Raw genomic sequence first — 21713 nt, forward strand, 5'->3', positions numbered from 1 at the left:
GTATCATTAATAAAAAATAGAATAAAAATAATCTATTTTTCTTGCTATAGAACCGTCTGGATCAATAATTGCCGAAAGAACAGAAACTGGTGGCAATCCAGCCAACATCACCAAATCTACATAAGCCTCTGTATGGCCAGCTCTTCTTAAAACCCCACCGTTGCGATACTTGAGTGGAAACACATGGCCTGGCCTTCTAAAATCTTCAGGCTTGGTCTCAGGAGAAGAAAGAGCAAGAACAGTCTTAGCCCTGTCTGATGCTGATACTCCAGTACATGTTCCAGATTTTGCATCCTGAAAAGCAGGGGAAAAATGATAATTAATCAAACATGTTTAACAGATTTTAATGACTTATAGGATTACAAAGAACTTTTCTTTAGTAGGATTATATACACAGGAGTGAAATGGATATCTATTAAGATCTAAGAATTAAAACATACCACAGTGATTGTTAACGTGGGGGCAGATGAATCTTCGTTCTCTGTCTCTGGCGACATCAGAGGAAGCTTAAGTCTTTCAAGATCCTCCTCTTTCATGCCTACCGAAACAATTCCTGATCCATTCTTAATCAGAAATGACACCTGCTGAGGACTTGCAAGAGATGCTGCAATGATAAGGTTTCCTTCAATATCCCCATTTTCATCGTCTACAACAATTACAAACTGAAAGATTTGCAGTCATGGTTAACATTTAACCCATGATTATTTATGGTTAGATCATAATGGAAATTTTATTGCGGTCATAATTCTGGTCTTTTTTCTGCATTATTTCTCGAGCGCACACGGCAGGTATAATTGTTTTTGCTGACTTCAAAGTAGAAAAAACTAAAAGAGATCGATCATCGAAGTTCTACAGAAGTAAGCAGAAAATAGTCCGCAAATATAGAATGACGGAGAGAAGATTTACCTTTCCCTCACGTAAAGTATGGAGTGCCTGCTCCTGTTCTTATACCACGAGAAGTCTCTAAAAGTCTCCGAAAGCTGCAACAGAACCATCATTAAATGGAAATTATGTTAATGACAGCGTGCTAATAATTAGCTAAATATACTTCTATCACCTTGAACTCGTGACCATGTAGGGAAACAAGAGGTCAGTGTATAAGCTGGCACAGTCTATGGAACTGGAGATGCTTCAAAAACAAAAGCCCTCTTCTGGTTCTGAAATGGTCGACAATCTTCCTCCACTGCGTACTTGATATGTATTCTACTAGCATGGAAAACAAAGAAAAGCCCGCCTCTTGTTCTGGATGTGTATAATAATTGTGTCATTAATAAAAAATAGAATAAAATAATCAAATCACAGCAAGAAAAAAAGAAACACTTGGACTGCTACAGAAGAAGAAAATGCATCACAGGTTAACCAGTTGCTAGACTCTCTACATTTTAACAGCATCCATACGCTGCTGTAACACTTCAAAATTATAGAAGTAGAGCATTACAATGTAAAAAGTTGAAGCAACAGGGTAGCAAGTTACAACAGGGTATAATATTCAGAGCCAATTTGAGAGGGGCAAAGAAGGAATTATTTAGCCAACAAACTTGCAAGATTCATGAACCGAGTGCAAAAGCTACTTTGACTGGAAAAGTTCAGGAAAATAAAACATTAGGTTGTGACCCGAGAGAAAATGGGAGCAAAGGTGATAAAAGCCTTGCTTTGTTTAAAGACAATTATTATATGCATGAGGAGATGAGAAAATGTGGAGATAGAGCATTGGATCTTACAAAACAGTAGTTTGAAGAGAAAAAAGCATCCCATTTACACAATGATATGAACGTATCTCATGGGGGAAAACAACTATCTACTGGCAAAAAGAAACCAAAGGGAAGCAAAAATTATTATAGCTCAACTGATGGGACATCAAAAAATTTATGAACCGTAACCCTAAAAATTGAATTGGGGGTTTTGATAAATTATCAATTACACATGCATCATTAGGTTCTAGATCATGGTAAAAACATTTCTAAACCCCTATATTATCGAATTAATAGCCTAAAACCATTATTCAAAGCATTGACAAAAAAAAAGTTACCTGTGTTCTTGAGTTACAGGTGACCGAGATTGTTCTACAGGACAGAAAAAAACTTGAGATTGGGAAAGTTAGGTGAAAAATTGTTAGTGCAAGTTAAATTGCAACAAACAAAAACAAAAACAAAAACCCTTAATTACTTACCTGAACTATTAAAGAAAACCGTGAAACACCCAACCCGTTTACAAGGAGAAACCTTAAATCAGCATGTTCGATGGTGATATTAATGATGGGTCTGGTTCGATTTGTTCAGATGAAGGAGAGGAAGATGAAAAAAAAAATTAGCACCGCTGAAGACGCGAAGAAGATTAAATGTTTGGGATAAAGGAAAAACAAATCGATGAAGAGAGGGTGATTTTTCTACAGTTATGGATCGGTGTTGTTAGGGACGAAGGAGACTGGAAGAGTGGAAGATCATTAATTTGCATCTGTTGGTTTTGTTCATTTGGTCTTTGTTAATTTGCATTTGGTGTGGGGGAGAGTGCAGGTGAGATTTACCAAAAGCCAACGATAAATAAACGGCTCAGATTTCATCCTTGTAAATGTAATCAACGATGCTCGTAATTTCGGTTTTATATTATAATTTAAATAATTATTTTTTTAATTAGCAACGGAAAATCCATTGCTAAATTCAAGGTGAATTTAGCAACGGATTTTCCGTTACTAAAATCCGTTGCTGATATTAAAAAATTAATATATATACAATCCGTTGCAAATCCGTTGCTAAATTTAGCAACGGAATTATCCGTTGCTAAATTCAGATGCTAATTGGCCCTTTTTCTAGTAGTGTAATGACTCGGATCCTTGAGAAGTTGTCACTTGTTTTTAAAAAAAAACGAATAAGAAAAAAGACAAGTCATGAGAGCTGCTCAAGGATCTGTGTCATGGATTCGCAAGATTTATATATGATTTATTTGCTAGTACTTTATTCATGTTCCAAAAATATGATCTAGTTTTGACCTTCCAAAGCCAAATAGAATACAGTTTTGACCGTCTTTCTTAATACAATGTTTACGAAATTTTATTTTATCTTTAAAAAAAAAACTTGTTCTATTAATTTATCAATTACTGATATCTGAAAAATAGAAGACAATAATTCTGGAAAGAAAGCAGACGAAATTCAAAAAAAAAAAATGGTATATATACGAGGGTAATGATGATCAGAACAAAGTTAATGAGGTTTTTTATTTAATTAATTGAAAACCCAGTGCCATGTGCTAAAATATATAGCACTAGCTAGTAAAAGCAATTGATTAAACACCAGGAAGAGGTGTCATTAAATAGTTAGTTAAATGAACTCAATGAATTATTTGATTATATCTCATAATTAATTGACCAATTCCCGATGAGACATTGATTACTGGGCACAGTGCAGTTTAATCAAATGGCGTGGTATCTGACCTTTATAATATTGAGAGCTAGCACGCAGTATTGAAATGAGTATTATATATGGATTGAATTTATAATTATATTCCTATTCTATTTATTATTTATTGATTTATTAGATAAAGAATTTAAATATTTTTATTTTATTAATTAAGTTTTGAGTATTTAATTATTACCCTTTTATTATTTATTTTTAAAAATAAAATAATCTATGTATTTGAGGGGGTCGGGTATATATATATTGAGTATTTATATCTTTTAAATCTAATATATTTATATACACACCCCTGGTCAATATTAACATAATACACACTTATTTTGATATAATATTTATAATTTCATGACTTTAAAAAATATAATATCTATACATTTTACATTATTTATCACAAGATAACTATTAAAATAAAATGATCTATTCAAAACGGTTGGAATCAATATTTTTATATTCAAGTTAAATTACCATTTCTTAATGGCATGGTTTTAATTAAAAAAAACCCGCTCTTCCACTTCTCGAATCATTGAACCACTTCGCTGTGCCACAACAAAGAGAACCATAGAAACATCAACTGTTTTGCTACTGTAGCTCTCTTTACACCCAGAGGATCTTTGTCAAGCTCCAGTCCTGTACCTTTCTCGAATATATCTCGGGATCAAAAATACCAGAGAGAGAGAGGGGCATTAATATTGTTAATTTAATTGTGTGTCACTGCGATATAAAGAGCCAGAGCTACACTAAAAAAGTTGCATATAACTGTCAATATACTGAAATATGAGAGATTTCATGCAAAGACAGGGCAATGAAGGCAGCAAAACTGCAAAAGCAGCCGGCTATAAGAGAGTAGACTCAGCATATTTTCCATGCAATATCAAGTGCGAGAATGTTTAAAGCTGCTGCATGGCTTTGCTTCTTATCAAGTTATAACCTTATTTAATTTGTCTTGTTGCTACAGAATCTGGTAATTATATCCCTTCGAGCAGCTTTGCTGTAAGTTTTCTATCACTAACTCCGATCCTCAGTCCTCGATGTGTCTTAATTACTCTTTCACCTTTATGCATTTTGCCAATCTCTATCTCCTCTTTTCTTCATTGTTTTGCACTGAAATGTTTTAATATTTACCCGTGTCCTGTCCGTTATTCATTAATGTATGTCTTCAACGAGGCCTAAACAGCGGCCATTGGATGGGTCCTTGTGTATTGTTATAGGATGATGGTAGTTTAGGAGTTAGTTTAGAGCTTTTAAAGATTAAGGATTGAAATGAAATTAGTTTGATAGTTAAGATATTTAGTTGTAGTGTAGTTTGGAAATGGGTGGAGGACGTGGGATATACAAAGCAAAAACTTTATTGATAGACAAGGAGGAAAGTTTTAGGACAAAGATTCTAAACTTAGCATAGTTTTTTGCTTGCCTCGTAAGTGATAGTTGCATGACTATTTATAGTCTTTTTAATCAACCTAAATGGAAGGATCTAGATAAACTTTCCAGCCATAGAACTTGCTAGAAATTTAGTCAATACACTAGAAAATTTTAGAGTTCTTTAAATTATCGACAAGTAATATTCTTTCTTTCCTAGAAGATTGCCTCGTAAGTGATAGTTGCATGACTATTGATTGTAGGAAGTCAACATCACTTTTGCAAGGGAAGCACTTTCCTGGAATCAAAGTTACTTAACTGTGTTCCTTTGTCCATTATTTGCCTGCCAAACACATTACTTTCATAGAGAACGGTAAAGAGTAGTTCTTACATATAAAAACGTTCTTACACATAACTGGCCTGAGGTAAGAAGTTTGTGTTGCATCATGACAGTCGATGTTGTGCATCCATCTCAATAAGCATTCTGTATATTTTCTATTCTATATCCAGAGGTGAGACGTCGATGAATTTTTCATTTAGATGCTATTGATCAGATATAGTTCTTATGGTTGAGAAAATCCATTTAGACAATAATAGATCAAAATCATGGCCGATTTAAACCACTGCTAATTAAAGAGAAGCGAGAATTCTACAAGACAAATGAGCTTGACAGAGGCCCTAAATGAGTCCCCGAGGGAAAAATTGTTTGGTGGGATTCTCTTTGTTTACGAAACCGAAGCTCTTCAATCTCAAAAAAGGCCTTAAAGTCGAGATAGTGACTAGGCATAAAAGCCGATCACTTTTGGTTTTTGTACCAATTATAAGAGTAGCCTGAGACAAAAGATTAAAGTGAGAGAGGGTATGGCATCACAGAAGAAGAAAACGATAGGTAGGAAGTGTATCACTTCGTATTTGAAGTGATGATTTTAAGTTCGACCGAGATGAGATTTAGTTTGTTGTTTTTGAGTCGAAGATGTTGATCGTTTGGAAGCCTCCGGTTCTTCTAGTATTCCAAAATACCAATGTGATGAAATCTATTGTTTTTCTTTCATGATGTTGTAGGAGATCTACCTTGAGGGTGATGTAATTGTTGCTTTCGAGGACCAAATTAGAAGCTTGATGATGTGTTTGTATAACCTTTACGTTGAATTAGGATTCGCAGCGTCCTATTTCGATAGTCATGACTATGGCAACAGAAAATGCAAGGCTTCATGGCCTGTTTTTAAAAATGGTGAATCAAAAGGATTAGTTTAATGGATTGGATATTATTATAAATATACTAAAACAAAACGGTATTTTCTTATAGAAATGACAAGATTATAGATTTTTCCAATTTTTTTACAGTGATTGTACCTGTAGCGGTGGCATAATTGTGATTTTTTGGGTTTTTTTAATGGTTTTTCCATGTAGAAATGGCATGATTGTAAATTTTGTAAATTTGCTTTTACTCTAGTGGTACTGTAGCGGTGGTAAAGTTCTGGTTTTCAAGTTTTTTTAAAAGTTTTCTTGTAGAAATTAATGATATAATTATAAATTTTGCTAATTGTTTTTACTGCATGGGTATTATAGCGATTGTAAAATTAGAATTTTTTGGGTTTTTATATGGCATTTTGATGTAAAAATGGTATAATTATAAATTTTGATAGTTGTTTTTACTATATCACTTTAGCAATGATAAAATTATAATTTTCATGTTTTTTTATATTAGGAAAAAGTTTTTTGTATATTTTTCTCTTTATATTTTGTATTTTTATCATTTTACACCTAATCTATTTATCATCATTTTTTTTTTCTTATCTTTTTTTTTTTTGTAATATTTTTGTAGTTTTTCATTTTGTTTTTCTTTACACTTTTTTTTTGGAAAAAAATTATTATTTTCTATTTCTTACACTTTAAATATCTATCACTCTACACTTGGTCTATTTATACCTTTTTTTTTTGTTCTTATTTTTATTTTTTTATAAATTTTTTAAAATTTTTTTCTTTACACTTTTTTGAAATATTATATACAAAGACTAAGAAAATGGTGTTTCATTGTAGTAATTACAACATTGTTCCATTATTCTGCTACGTTAAAAATTATCTTAAGATCTTATATATTTTTATTAACGCATATCATTTTAATATATTTTATTATATATAAGTATCAAAATTTTTATTCACAATTATATTTCTTACTCAGTATCACAAAAACACGTTAATAACACCTACACGTTAATTCTTTCGGGTTGAATAAATATGTTAACACTTTATTATTTGTATTTGTTGGCACATGTAGTTCTCGATGTATTTAATTAAATGTATGAATAGGTTTTTTTTTTATTTATAATTAGAATTTAAAAAAAACATATTTGAAAAGCTTGCATATTTATTTATTTTTTCAAAAAATATTATTTGACCCGTAGCGAAGCACGAGTCAAATAACTAGTAGTTCCTATATTTTTATCTAAGATTTAATTTCTAGAAAAGATAATGAAAAACTAATTTTGTATACATATACCAGTTTATACATGAATAACCCACTAGAAATGTAAATAAAAGGAGACAATACATAAGTGAGCACGTAGCTCAATTAACAATAATCAAGTAGTAAGTTAACTAACTAGAAAAAATATATATATATATTTCTAATTCAAATCCTATCATTTGGCTCTTGAAAATGATCACTTACCCATGAGTCATGTCCATAATATATATATATATAAAAACACAGATGTGAAAGATGACCCAAGAAAACTCTTATGGTAAAGGAAAAAAAGGTTCGGAACAAGGCTAAGGTCTCATAACATCGATCAGAAGTTGTGCTAATGGAATTTCAGGTTTGATACAAGTACTGTAAATTATTTGTAAATTCTATTAGAAAAATTATTGATGTAGATATTAAATCTGTAGATTTATAGCAGTGATCGGGTACAAGTCTAGTTAATTTATTATCGTACAAGAAGAATTTAAATATTTGAACATTTGAGTTGGGTAGGTGGACTCATGAGTTGATTATGATAACAATAAAATCAAGATCTCTTGTCTCTTTCTACAACCCGTCATGGATCACAAGCCGCAGGAGGGGGTGTTTGAACCTGATTTTTTCAGAATTTTTTTTAAAATTTATTTGTGTGTTTGTTTACTTTATTTTAATATCGTGTTGAAATTAAAATTAAATATTATTTTTTAAAAAATATTATTTTAATTGTTTAAAAACCAAAAAAACTTTTAAAAACAGCATTATCATTTAACACTCTTTCAAAAAAAAAAGTACACTGATAAAGTTTTTTAAAAAATAAAAGAAAGAAAAAAAACAAAGCAACAAGCATCGGTTGAATTTACCAATGGTGAAAAATCTCCTTTGATTACAAAACGAAGTTCAAGGCGAAAACGACCCTTCACTTCAACAAAATCAAAGTGGCTTCTTAGTTCAGATCACGCCTTTGCTCAATTGATGGTGCCCTCTTCTTATAAGGATATCATTGTCCGTCCACACAGTATTTATTTATTTATTTTTGCTTTCTCTATCGATCTTGTTTACTCCTGTCCTTTCTTGATCTAGCTACAACTAAAGACACATCTTTATCAGTCTCTCCCACAGTGCATATGTGTACGGTACGTGTTTTATGTCTCTTTAGATCTGTATTGATGAAGTTTGATGAATGAAAGGGTCCCTGTCTTTTGGGAAACCGACATGGGTTTGGGTTGCATGTATCCGAGTGAGAGAGAGATATTCATGATCTTGCTGAGGAATGCGATTAATTATTACATTTCTTTGCATATTTACATATATGCTTAATATTTGGATTAAAAAAAACGTTCATGTACGTATGATGGGTGACATTTCCCAAGTATATGGATTATCCAGTTTTCTTGACAAGTTTTGAAGCTTGATCGAATAATAAATACACTTGATGATCCAGGGAAAGAATTATTAGAAGCAAATAAAAAAGCAAGAGAAAACATTTCCATCACAAATACCCAATATTGTCCTTCAAGCTGCCCTTCTTTGAAACAAGATGGAAAGAATATCCTGTACTTGTTATATTAGATCTTGACAACGCTATGGGCTTCTAATCATATTACCAAAAACAGGTCCGAGGCTGGTACAAGTGTGGCCTTGCAACCGAGAATCTTTAGTCTTCCTCCCTGGAACCGTCTCATGGACCGAAGCACAGTCATACATGTTGAGTAATTTTCAGTTGTATTTTTATCGCATTATTTTCTTTGAAAGATTTAAGGAGATATAAATTCACGAGTGCAAAATACGGTCCTTACCTCTAATATCACCCCTTTACCACAGGAGAATCTATAATACTATTATTAATAATATTACCAGTTGAGGGGAAAGTCAGTCACGAGGCGTGGACTTGTTTTTTGGTCGGCAACATACACTTGTGTGACTAATGGATGCGGCTATGAATTACAAACATTGTCCGCGGATCTTGGTAAACAATACTATTCCAAACAATAAATCCCAGAAAAGTACATGGTAAACATTATGTGCAGAAAGCAGATGCGACAGGATTTTATAGAATTGATACAATCGTGGCTTTATTAGTATTTCAGCAAGAAGAGAGAATGAGGGTATAAGAACATCACCGATTCGATGAACTTGGTAGTTGGTAGCTTCCAGTTTTTGCAAGATTGTGCTTTTATACGAACCAATATACATTTTCTTTTGGTTTCTCTTTTGGCATATGCTTGACTCTGTGACATTGAGAAATATCTCATAATCGAGGGTCGATTATTGAAGAAACTTACCTTCGCCTAGCTTAAATTAACCAAATTGAACATTTACAAGTTCAGCAGCTGCACGGGCAGCAATAGTTGCACGCTCTGCTGATGCAATGGCGGCTCGAGCTCTCTCCAAGACATCAGATGATTGTGATGTTGTCTCCCTTTGAACATGAGCCATGTAATTCCTGATTGATGGTTCAATTTCGTTAGCATTGACCTGGGGCAAATTGCTCACAAGCGCAGGAGCTTGAAGACGATGAGATCCTTGCTTATTATCCGTATTTAAGGTAGAATGGGCCCCGTTGGAAGGTGGGGATAGAGGAGAGCTCTGTTTGGTGGGTGCTTGAGGAAGTATTGCATCGGCCATAATTTGCTTTGATCCACCCTACAGATTAAAAAAAAATCAGATTTATATCTTAGTCTACGCAATAGAAAACAAAAAATGCTTTTCTCAAAAGACACAGAAAACACAACAATGAAAGCCATGCGAAGAAGTAAGCAGTTAGGGGTTGCCAAAATTTTAAAATGCTACAAAATGAAATTGTATTGTGTTTATATATTGAACAATCCTAAACAAGCCTTATATTCAACCAAGATCAAGTTTTTTGCATGTTTAGAGTTTAGACATTAACAAGCCTATAAACCAAGTTTCAATTGAAGAATTCTACATACATGCTAATCAGACATTATTTCCAGCAAAGAAAGTTGTGGATGCACTCCCATTGGTCTAACAATCTTCCTCTAATGATGAGAAAACAAAATTTTCTCGATGGATGCTCATATATCCTTCAAGACTTGCGAAGACAGGTATTCTGAGTCCACTTTGTCTCTTTCATGTAGTAGATAATGCATATTCGGAATCATCAGTCATTTCATGCTATCTAACATAGACAATTTATTATGAATGTCACCAAAGCTTAAGAATATAACGAATGATACCATCCCTAATTGTAACAAGCATCACGCGGACATAGACAACATCCTACGAAAACAGGCTAAAAGTAAATGATTCAAATATGATCCCAATTGGCATGGATTAAATAAAATTTTGCAGGGTCGAATGAGTAATATATACTACCTAAGATCTACATTACTGTTATATTTGACAACCCAACCCAGCATGAGCACATGGGATTGGCATGGGAGACATGCGCATGAACAACAGCATCAGAAAATGGAGGGCAATGTGTTAATTGTTGGTGCCTTTTATTGATGCTTGAAATCATTCCTTTGAGTCATCTTCATTCCTAAACTTTACTACTCTTCATTTTTTTTCACTATTCTTCACTTTTTGGTTCACTTGAAACATTAAGATTGATTAATGACCATAGCACTAAATACTCTTGAAAAAACAAAAAATCAAATGCAATTAACTACATGCAAAAACATAAAAGCACTCATATAATGAACAAATTACGATGAAGTGAATCATGTCGTTGATTGCACAATTTTTCAAGACTTTCTTTTGCTTGGCACTCTTTTCAGTATTGTCAATGTAGCATTGAAAAATGAGGTTTTAGTATATGTGCAACCAACAAAACTAAATTGACAGCTACCAGCAAATCTTCATGCTTTTTCCCGAGTTCAGCCTCTGTGTTAGAAGAGTCCCACTCAAGACTAAATTCTTGCGCGATTTCCTTCAAAACCTTGAGCCTTGCCTCTGCTGGTGGAGCTCTAACTGAAAGCCTTTCAATAATCTGCGCAAGCAACAATCAAAGAAAAGTCTAAATCATTACATTCTAGTTATTAATATGACTGCACATGCATAGATATCAAAGTTGAAAAAACTTAATAAGATTAAGCTGATTAACTGCACGGTTGACACCAGAATCAGGACGGAGCTCAGTTGCAGCCATGTTGAATTCCTTTCCATATTTTGCAGCAAACAAATTCTTGATCTGCAGCAAATCTGGCACTTCTGAACATCTTGGAGCAGCAAAAATTATGCTTGCAATAGCCTCTCGCAATTCAGCTGGACATTCCCTGTTAAGCAGAAAAGGATGAAAAAAGGTTGATCACTTTATTGGTGGCCAAACAAGTTTTAGCTACATGTTTCCAAGAATGCCTCATACCTTAACCACAATTTTCATAATGTTACCCGGTCCCTCAATAATGATTTGGATTGAAGAGCATAGGGAACAAACTACCCTGAGACCTTAACAGTGTAACCAAACATGCCACTAAGATATAACTATTTGAAAAACATTTTTACTTGAATATGGCTCCCAATAATACAAATTATTAGTGGAATCAAAATGCAAGAAATTTTTAGGAGAACTTTTTTAGTAGGAAATATTTTATTATGAGCCAACAAATAACTCTTGTTTTTCCCTTCTATTTATACTTTCCAATAACTCAATGACAAACACATTAGAAGACTCTATTCCTCTTTTTTTTGTATAAATTAAACACGCCTTGAACTTTTCTAATAAAAAAAATTTGCAGTCACAACAGTACCTGTACAGGTAACAAAAGCTTACAAATATCAAGAACACAGATTTGGCTCGTACTAATTTACCAATCATCACCCAAAAGTAGATTTCATTAGTATACCAATAACAGGTGAGGATCTCAACGGAAAGTGAGAAATACCAGAGTTCTATCAAAAACAGGTTTCATCGTCATTCTATTCCAACTTGTAATTTTGTATTCCTTTTTTTTCACCCTCTAGAATCTTCACAATTTCCATCCTCCCTCTTCAATGAAGAAGCCGAATTTTGGTTTCTAAAGACTAATCATGTGTCAAGTTATGCAGTATGCTAAAAAGCTACCACATTGATAGTGTTTGATAAATGCTTTCTAAGCATCGCATCAGGTGCACTATTTATGAGGTGGCTTTAAGCAAAATGCAAGGCTGAACATGCACTAAGGCTGACAGTTCGCTACATTGCGAACCTATCACCTTTATAGACTTTTAATTATGTACTGTTTTAAGAATGGCAGCTCTAACCATATGGGGTGAGAGGGAGAGATTTGTTGAGCAAGTGTCTGATCCATGTACTGGGACTTGTTCAACAAAACTTTCCCTCGGACCATATGGTCGGGCTCACAATTCTTTAAACAAGATGATGGAGAGTAAAGTGGTTGTGCAGAGGGTCGAGCATTCAAAATGCCAAAGATTGGTTTTCTAGGAGTAATAGAGAAGAAAAGTGAGAAAAAAGAGGAAGATTGAAAGGGGAAAGAAGGGGGGGAGGGATAAGTTTCTTCCAAAATTAAATCCTAGATTGGATGATTGGTCAAAGCTCCTGATTCAGTATATTACTAAAACAGTCGTCATTCAACAGGTCTTGTCCTCTTGATATTTCAAGTATTTCTATTTGTGAAACCCATCCTATATTTTTTTAATTTAATATTGAATCCAGCTTATAGGTGGCTAGTATTATTGTCTAGAAGTGCAGATCTTGATAATATTCATGTAGCCTCTAGTTGAGCTAGAGATGATCCCTCCAGTAAACCTTCTATTTTCCATAAAGGAAGAACTAACAGACTTCCATGCCATGGTTTCTACATCCATTTGGAAGGATTGGCCATGTAAAAGCTGTTGTTTTGCTTCTGTGAGTTAATTCTTTCTATTTTTTTGGTGTTTTCATCATTGGGGCTTGTTTTGATTATTGGACCTTACTTGATAATCCTTACTAAGAATTAATAAATTTTCATTCAAGAACTACATTGTGAACAATCGCCCATTCAAAATTTCATAATAAGAGGTAATAAAATTTGAAATGTTCGTTGCTTGGTGTTCAATGCAACTGATGAAGAACATCTGTCTTTCAAAAAATTTCACTAATCTCATCTAGAAATAGAATGGAATATTTTCATATATTACATCTAGATCAAATTGAGTTTACTCAGTCACAGCAATGCTAAGGTAGTTATCACCATATTCGCCAAATGAAAGTTGTATCTTAAACACAATTTCCGACTGGCTCATGCAACAAATTATGCTAGGGGTCACCAAACACCCCAAAGATTCACAACCATAGAACCACATGACCGACTGTCTAAACAACCGACAGGCATGTTCTTTTAAAATCAAGATCCTAAAGACAATGCTCTGAATCTAAATCGTTTGTACTTAATAATAAAGCCAAAAGAAAGACTCGTCCTTTCAGCCATTTGTTTTTAGAAATTTTCAAATAACGGTTCTCAATCAAACACAAATTATATACTGCTTCTATTATCATCAATAAACATACCCAAATCATCTCCAATCAAGAAACAAATCCCAGCAGTAAATGAACTTACTTTTGACTTTCAAGAATCGGAACACGCACAAGAACAAACTCACAGAACAGCTCCAGTATCTCATAAGCAGCCCGTATATTTTGTTCCCGTATTACATGCTCCACCTAACAAAAGCAAAGACCAAAGTGTTGTTTCTTCAAAAACATCCTCGTTTCTTAGCACATGTTCATTCGTAATATCAAAATCTAGAAGGTGGGATACCAACCCGAATTCGAGCAATTGCTTCTTGGCCAGCCTGAAGAAATTGCGCAATCTCCTTGCGCATATGTTTAAGCTGCAAATCTCTCTTGTTTTGCAGCAATTTAATGCGCGAGATTGCCAAGTTCAAGCATGTTTTGCTACAAAACCAGTCATCAAATTTTTAAGAAAAAATTCAAAACAGAAATAAAAACAAATTTATTCAATTCCAAAACCAACGTAAATAAATCAAAATTATACAAAAACTGAAAGGAAATTAAGAAGAGACCATTTAGAACCAAAAACGCCTCTGTTGAAGAGTTGGTTTAAGAGGGACATCGATCGATGCTTAAACAGGGATGGGTTTCTGGTTATGGGTTAGTTCGAGGTTGGTTTTCTTTATGATCGATCGATGGATGGATCGATGGATCTTACTGGCACTGTTTGTTAGCTATATTGGTCAAGTGGTCTATGGGAAATTTTCCTTGCCAGATTTCAGAATAAATAAAACGATAAAACGATTCGATGGCTTTGCCTACCTCTTTTAACCGTTCGATTTCAAGAAGCAATCTGCTCCGTCCATTCCATTGTTTAACAAAGTAAAAACTGCTCCCCTGAGTCCCCTCCCTATTCTTTCCTCGAGAAATTTGCCCAGACTAGTCAACATCAGGATTGTTTGACATCCAAGAATATTAATTATCCTAACTAGTTGTCTTTTTACAGATAAGATATCAAATAAACTATTATATATTAATAAAATAATATAAAAGATCCATCCTTTTTACTGGCATTTCAAGTGAAATATATATGTTAGCTCATGATTCATCAAGATTAAGGCATTTTTGTTTGCTAGAAGATAATTTTTTTTAAAAAAATAGTTTTTATGAAAAGTTAATTTTAAAAAGTGAATTGTTTTTTTTATATTTGATAGTCATAAAAAAATAAATTGAAAATATTTCGTAGTATTTTGTTATATCATAAAAAATAAATTGAAAAATAATTTATTAATATTTTAATTTTCTTTCAAGTTTATTAAAATAAGATGACGAAATTTAATAAGAAAGTTGAATTGGAATGAAATTGAAAACTAAATTTTGATTTCATAAATTATTTTAAATAAAAAAATTATAACAAATATGATAGATAAAAAAATTAAAATGAAATGAAAATTTTAAAAAAATAATTTTATAGATTATTTCAAATAAAAATAAATAAAAATAATGAATACTAAAATTGATATAAAAATCAAATTAAATCAAGTTCTAAAAGGAAGAAAGTATAAAAAAGAAAAAAAAATTAAAGAAAAATATATAGAAATTAAAAAAATAAGTATTAAAAAATAAGAGAAAGATAATACCATATACTTGAAGAAAAAAAACAGAGAGAGAGATGAATGATGCATTGAAAAATAATGCTAGAGTTTTAGCATTATGGATTATTGCAGTTAAAAAGAAAATAAAAGGTAAACTTAGCTTGGTTGCTTTATTGTTTCGCGAGGGAGAAATATAAGTACTAGGGGGGAACTTTAAGAGTTTATTTTCACGTCATCTATTTGTAATTATCAAATTGACCAAAGACATATCCGTAACCTCATGTTTTCATTGCATAATAAAAGTATTAAATAGTCCTTAAAAGAAAGAAAAAAAACATTTAACATGCCTTCATGTTTTGTTCTGGAATTTCATTTTAATTTAAAAATTAAAATAACTAAATTACTTTTTAACTCAAATGTATTTTTTATCATTTCATCATTGTTTTTTTTTATTATTACTATTAGTAAGTACACTTAAGTGTAATTCGATATTTTAACAATTTAATATTATTTAAAAAAATTATTGACGCATGCATTATATATACTAATATATGAGAGGCGCCCGTACTTTTTAAGTGGCGGCTCTCGATAGTAGAAATTGATCAACTGTTGTGTTATCTAACATGTAATGGCACGTCCAACAAGGTAACGAGTGTGCAGTGGTTTAACGGCAGTTTAATTTTTTTATTTCATCTATTTTATTTATCATGTCTTTGATAATCACGCTAATATTTTAAAAGTTGTCCTCACATTTTATTTTTATTTTAACTGCATTCCTTGTTCTTTTTATTGCTCTTTTTTTTTTAATTTCTCTATTGATTTTTTTTTCAATTCCATCTACTAACATTTGGTTCTATTTGGTTTTTATATCAAATTTGATATTTGTTCTACTTTGTTTTTTTTTTATATCTTTTTCTATAATATTTGTTTTTTAATTTCATCTCCTGTTATTTTATTTTATTTTTTTATGCTAGATTTAGCCTTTATTCTTTTAATGACTTTTTTTTTGTTCTAGTTCTTTTTTTATTTTTTATTTTTTTTTTCAATTTTATCTTTCAAAATTGAACTGATTGATTATTAGGTTTTATGATTTTTTTGTGCAATGATCCCAATTTCATGATCTGAGTCACAAGTACAAAATGTTAAACTTGGATTGATGTTGAACTTTTAAAAATATTTTTTTACTCTAATATTTTTTTTCAATTCCATCATCTAACATTAAGTTTATTGAAAATTAAATTTTTTTATTTTTATCAGTCTGCTTTCTATGAGGATAACTCGGCCTTACAATCCAAGTCGTGAATTTCTCATACTAACTTGGTTGGTTCGGGGCTTTTACATCATTTTGTTTTGATGTCAAATTTGGTACTCATTATTTTAATTGTTTTTCTCTACTTTGATTCATTTTTTTAATTAATTTTATTATTTTTTTAATTTCATCATTCAGAATTTGATTGGTTGAGATTCATGTTTCGTGATTTTTTTCGATGCAATTATTCTTTTCACGATTATGAAATGTTAACCTGGATTATTATAGGTCTTTTTCTTACACCAATTTTAATTTTTTATTGTAGTTTTTAACATTGAGTTTATTAAAAATTAATATTTTTTATTCTTTTTTTTTATTTGTTTTTTACAAGGATGATCCGAACTCATGACTCAAGTCACTTGTTTTCTTTGCTATCTCGGATTTTTTTTTTTGTTTTATTCCGTCCTTTAATAACACTTTATCTTAGAATTCAACTTTAAATTCTTTTTTTTTTTCCCGGGCAAACGTTTTTTGTCTGCATGTCATCATTAACACTTTTCTCTTTAGATTAATACATTCACCGTCATTGTTTTTTTATTATATAATTAAATTAAATTATCTTATTATAGTACAGTGATTATTATTTTTATTTTAAAACATACTAGCAACATTTAAATATTATTTTTAAAATTAAAAATAAAATTTAAACAACCTACAACGAATGCCTCCTATTACCTATTCTGAATGGAGTCCAATAACAAAACAGTCCAACCAGATAAATTTTGTGAAGCTCATGCTGTAACATCAATTGAATCTCCAATGCTTCACGCATTTATCAACTGGGCCCCTCAACCGCAATTCGTTAACGTTTTCCGTCCGAGAGGCATGTCACATGTCATAGAACGTCGTCGCTCTCCGAATAAATTTGACGGGTAAGCTAACGGTCTTGGATAGAAAGACGATGCAAGTCAGTTTTCAGGGTTTTCAAATTCATTAATCTTTACAACTCAACCGAGCCACAGTGCTGTCTTAGGAAAATAGCGAACATACTTCCAAGTTTCACCACAAAATCCCCTCACAGAATTCTTGAAGAGAAGTTTATCTCTCTCTTACAATCATGTAAGACCCTCAAGGTTCTCCACCAAATCCACTCCCAAATTATCACTCATGGCTTTGAACACGAAGATTACATCGCCCCAAAAATCATCTCAGGTTATGGCTCACTCAAGAAAATGGAGAGTGCCCACAAAGTGTTCGATCAAATTCCCGAACCAAATGCCTCTATCTGGAACGCAATGTTCAGAGGCTATTCACAAAATGAATCTCACAAGAACGTTATAGTCTTGTTTAGACAAATGAAGGGATTGGATGTAATGCCTAATTGCTTCACTTTCCCAGTTATTCTTAAATCTTGTGTCAAGATTAATGCATTGAAAGAAGGTGAGGAGGTGCACTGTTTTGTGATTAAAAGTGGGTTTAGGGCGAACCCTTTTGTGGCTACTACGTTGATTGATATGTATGCTAGTGGTGGAGCAATACATGCGGCTTATAGAGTTTTTGGCGAGATGATAGAGAGGAATGTGATTGCTTGGACTGCAATGATCAATGGCTACATTACTTGTTGTGATCTAGTAACCGCGCGTCGCCTTTTTGATCTGTCTCCTGAGCGGGATATCGTGCTGTGGAATACTATGATTTCGGGTTATATTGAGGCAAAGGATGTAATACGAGCACGGGAGCTTTTTGATAAGATGCCAAACAAGGATGTCATGTCGTGGAATACAGTTTTGAATGGTTATGCTAGTAATGGGGATGTCATGGCTTGTGAGAGATTGTTTGAAGAGATGCCAGAAAGGAATGTTTTTTCATGGAATGCATTGTTTGGAGGGTATACAAGGAATGGCTGTTTTTCTGAGGTATTGAGTGCTTTTAAAAGGATGTTAGTTGATGGAACTGTAGTTCCTAATGATGCTACACTTGTGAATGTGTTGTCTGCTTGTGCGAGATTAGGTGCTCTTGATTTGGGCAAGTGGGTACATGTGTATGCAGAGAGTCATGGATATAAAGGAAATGTATACGTGAGGAATGCTTTGATGGATATGTATGCAAAATGTGGGGTTGTGGAAACTGCTCTCGATGTGTTTAAAAGCATGGATAATAAAGACCTGATTAGCTGGAATACCATAATTGGTGGATTGGCTGTGCACGGGCATGGAGCTGATGCCTTAAATTTGTTTTCTCATATGAAGACAGCTGGAGAAAACCCAGATGGAATCACCTTTATAGGCATTTTGTGTGCTTGCACGCACATGGGTCTGGTTGAAGATGGTTTCTCGTATTTCAAATCAATGACTGATGATTATTCGATTGTGCCTCGAATCGAACACTATGGTTGTATTGTTGATTTGCTAGGGCGAGCTGGTCTCTTAGCCCATGCTGTGGATTTCATTAGAAAGATGCCCATTGAAGCCGATGCTGTTATCTGGGCTGCATTGCTGGGGGCATGTAGGGTTTATAAAAATGTTGAATTGGCTGAGCTGGCTCTTGAAAAACTCATTGAATTTGAGCCAAAGAACCCTGCAAATTATGTGATGCTTTCAAACATATACGGGGACTTTGGAAGATGGAAAGATGTAGCACGACTAAAAGTTGCAATGAGGGATACTGGGTTCAAAAAATTACCAGGATGTAGTTTGATTGAGGTCAATGATTATTTGGTTGAGTTTTATTCATTAGATGAAAGACACCCTGAGAAGGAGCAAATATATGGCACCTTGAGAACACTAACAAAATTGTTGAGATCATCAGGATATGTACCAGGTTTAATGGAGCTGGACGAGAGAAACTGAAGATAGAAGAGATCTCGTGGAGGATGATAGAAACATCATGAAGTTATTCCCTATAAATTGGCTTCCTTGAACTTGATCAAAATTTTCTTTGCTACTTGTGTTGAAAATTCAAAAGCAATGAAGAGTCCTATGGAGCTGCTTCATGCCGGGAAAATTGTGTAGATTGGTACAGTCAGAATATCTTTGAAGCTGAGATGCTTATGCTCAAGAGATTTTTATCCAGTGAAGATCCTCCTCCCTCTGGTTGTTGATTAGATGCTGATTACAACCAAAGCCATTACATTAATGTCTCTTGCTGGGAGAGCATATTGACTAGTCGATTGATTGTTATGGTTCCAGAAAGCGATGATGGTCATTACCGTGCGGGTCTTGTCAATATGCTTCCTGCTGTTGTTGAAATCATCGCCCTTTGTGGTAAATTTGGCAAGCTATATTCACAGTGATCCTTCTACTCAACTACTTCAATCATTGTCAAATATCTCATAGCATTTTCATGGCATTTGAAAGCTTAGAAAAGCAACTTTGGGTGCAGTTGAAGCTTACTAAGCAAAAGTAGTGTTGGGCTTTAAAGCAACAAGAAACGGATGGAGCAACTTCGTGAAAGCCATTGCACATTAGCGCATCCATTTCTTGCTTGTCAGCGCTTCACTTTGATTCAATTGATTGTAAGCCGTAGGTAATAACACAGGAAAGGCTTATCCCTATTATCAGGTACGCTTCGTAAGCTTCTTCCTTCAGCTAGACGAGGCTTTGCTTCGTCATTCTGCTATTGTTGAAACCATATCATCTCATGTAGCTTATAAAATTATCAATGACATCCAAACTTTTTTACTTAATGTGGTTTGATGTATTTGTGTTATGTTGAGGCATATAAATGTCAAGGAGTTAGTGTATGGAATTGGACCCTTGACCTGCTGCTTTTCTAACATGGATGTCGGGATAAGAAGTGAGGAAACGGAGGAGGCCAATTATCCTTGCTGCACTGTTGCACGACCACCATAACAAAATTGCCACTGTTATCACTGTAGCAGTTCTTCGCATAGAATCAAAGTCCCAGAAACCTCCATTTGTTGAATGTCACTCACACTCACACACAGGCACGCGCAAATAAACACAAAGAAAAAGAAAGAGAGAGAAGACGCACCAAGCAAAGGTTTTAGTAAATGTGATGGCCTATCCCCTGTAATCAAATTAAGTTGGTGTAGCGAAGAAAGAGCCGAGCAAACCTCCATAGATTCCAAAATGGACTGGACATGATATTTTGAGACCAAGGTGTGGGCTACATTATCCAAAGGAGGAAGAACAAGGGAAGAAAAACGGGATGGGGGATTGGGCTCTTAGTGGACTTTGGACAATGTCTGAGGCTCAAAGGGCTAGCCATAATGAGGAATAACTATCTCCATGGAGTCATGGACACCTGTCACCTGTCATGCTCAAACTTGATGTATTTCGCATGGTTTTCTTAACAGACATCATATCCTAGGGAGTTTCATAACACTATAATGGTTATCATCGTCACGTCATGAGGTCCTTTTTTGAGTCACCTAAACTCAAAATTTTCAACCTAAACTCGTAAATCCTTATTAAGAATGGGAGAAAGGAACAACAATATATATATATATATATATATATATATATATATATATATATATATAAAAAACAGCTTGTTTCTAGTCTTTGTTTTTTATTCATCCACCGCCATCAAACCCAATAAAGTAATGCTACATGCCTTGTACGTATTAAGTTCAGTTTGTCTCTACATAGAATTTTGAATTTAATTATCTGATCCTTTCCTTGTAAATAAATTAAAGCTAATGACACTTCATCGTGACGAGTATGGTGGCTATAAAAGACGAGCCCTAATGCCTTGTGGAGTTGTTGTTAAGCCAAGTGGAGTAGAATAAGCAAGTTTGTTTATTTAGTTTCGATTTGTCTTTCTTCTCATCCAACTTAATCAGGTTTGTGCGTCTCTTTCATATGGGAATGGGTTCATAATGCAAATGTCAAATGCTAAAAAATTGTTAAAAACTTTAAATATAAAAAGCAATATTATTGAATTAAGTAGATTCGTACAAAATAAGTTATAGCTCAATTAACATTAATGTTCTCCCTCAATAAGTTTCAAATTGCAACCTCTTCATTGTAATAATAAAAATATTAAGTATGCTCGTGCTCTGTGGCGGCCAAGCATTATTAATTGTTAGTAGTCAAGTTGTGGCTGTAGCTAGCAACTTCAGCTGTACTTATCACTAGGATTTCTCAAATAAAAATATGTGTTTTTTTTTATTATTAACATACATATCCGGATTAATTTATACGTATTTCAATTAATTTCATGAATTCTAAATTTAAATTTAAGGATTATAAATTTTTTTAATAATCTTAATAAGACTCGA

The 21713-nt window shown here is 33.2% G+C and overlaps 2 protein-coding genes and 1 long non-coding RNA gene across 3 annotated transcripts; 1 reads left to right on the forward strand and 2 right to left on the reverse strand.

The window, feature by feature from the left end:
* Nucleotides 1–9: 9 nt before the first annotated feature.
* LOC118039920 (uncharacterized) lies at nt 10–2489 on the reverse strand. The gene is made up of 6 exons (XR_004685990.2): nt 2171–2489; nt 2030–2063; nt 1058–1242; nt 907–980; nt 441–604; nt 10–294 (listed from the first exon to the last, which is right to left on the reverse strand). It is a non-coding gene; the product is annotated as an uncharacterized lncRNA (long non-coding RNA).
* A 6688-nt stretch (nt 2490–9177) lies between these two features.
* Nucleotides 9178–14387, reverse strand: LOC118039917 (uncharacterized). Its single transcript, XM_035046751.2, has 6 exons — nt 14197–14387; nt 13936–14068; nt 13731–13834; nt 11297–11468; nt 11042–11182; nt 9178–9870 (listed from the first exon to the last, which is right to left on the reverse strand). The coding sequence occupies exons 1-6, from the start codon at nt 14244–14246 to the stop codon at nt 9526–9528; spliced, it is 945 nt and encodes a 314-aa protein (XP_034902642.1). The 5' UTR covers nt 14247–14387; the 3' UTR covers nt 9178–9525.
* A 3029-nt stretch (nt 14388–17416) lies between these two features.
* Nucleotides 17417–20153, forward strand: LOC118039916 (pentatricopeptide repeat-containing protein At1g08070, chloroplastic). The gene has a single exon (XM_073410703.1). It carries the CDS (start codon nt 17701–17703, stop codon nt 19315–19317), a length of 1617 nt encoding a protein of 538 aa, XP_073266804.1. The 5' UTR covers nt 17417–17700; the 3' UTR covers nt 19318–20153.
* Nucleotides 20154–21713: the final 1560 nt, after the last annotated feature.

The sequence above is a fragment of the Populus alba genome, chromosome 8 (assembly GCF_005239225.2).
Source record: "Populus alba chromosome 8, ASM523922v2, whole genome shotgun sequence".
Lineage (NCBI taxonomy): Eukaryota > Viridiplantae > Streptophyta > Magnoliopsida > Malpighiales > Salicaceae > Populus > Populus alba.

What these genes read in the sequence shown, in the direction of transcription:
- LOC118039917 (XM_035046751.2), bottom strand. Translation starts at nt 14,246, where the DNA reads ATGTCCCTCTTAAACCAACTCTTCAACAGAGGCGTTTTTGGTTCTAAA. An exon ending in GGCGTTTTTGGTTCTAAATG is followed by an intron (nt 14,069 to 14,196) that starts GTCTCTTCTTAA and finishes CTGGTTTTGTAG; the next exon opens with CAAAACATGCTTGAACTTGG. An exon ending in AAGCAATTGCTCGAATTCGG is followed by an intron (nt 13,835 to 13,935) that starts GTTGGTATCCCA and finishes TGCTTTTGTTAG; the next exon opens with GTGGAGCATGTAATACGGGA.
- LOC118039916 (XM_073410703.1), top strand. Translation starts at nt 17,701, where the DNA reads ATGGAGAGTGCCCACAAAGTGTTCGATCAAATTCCCGAACCAAATGCC.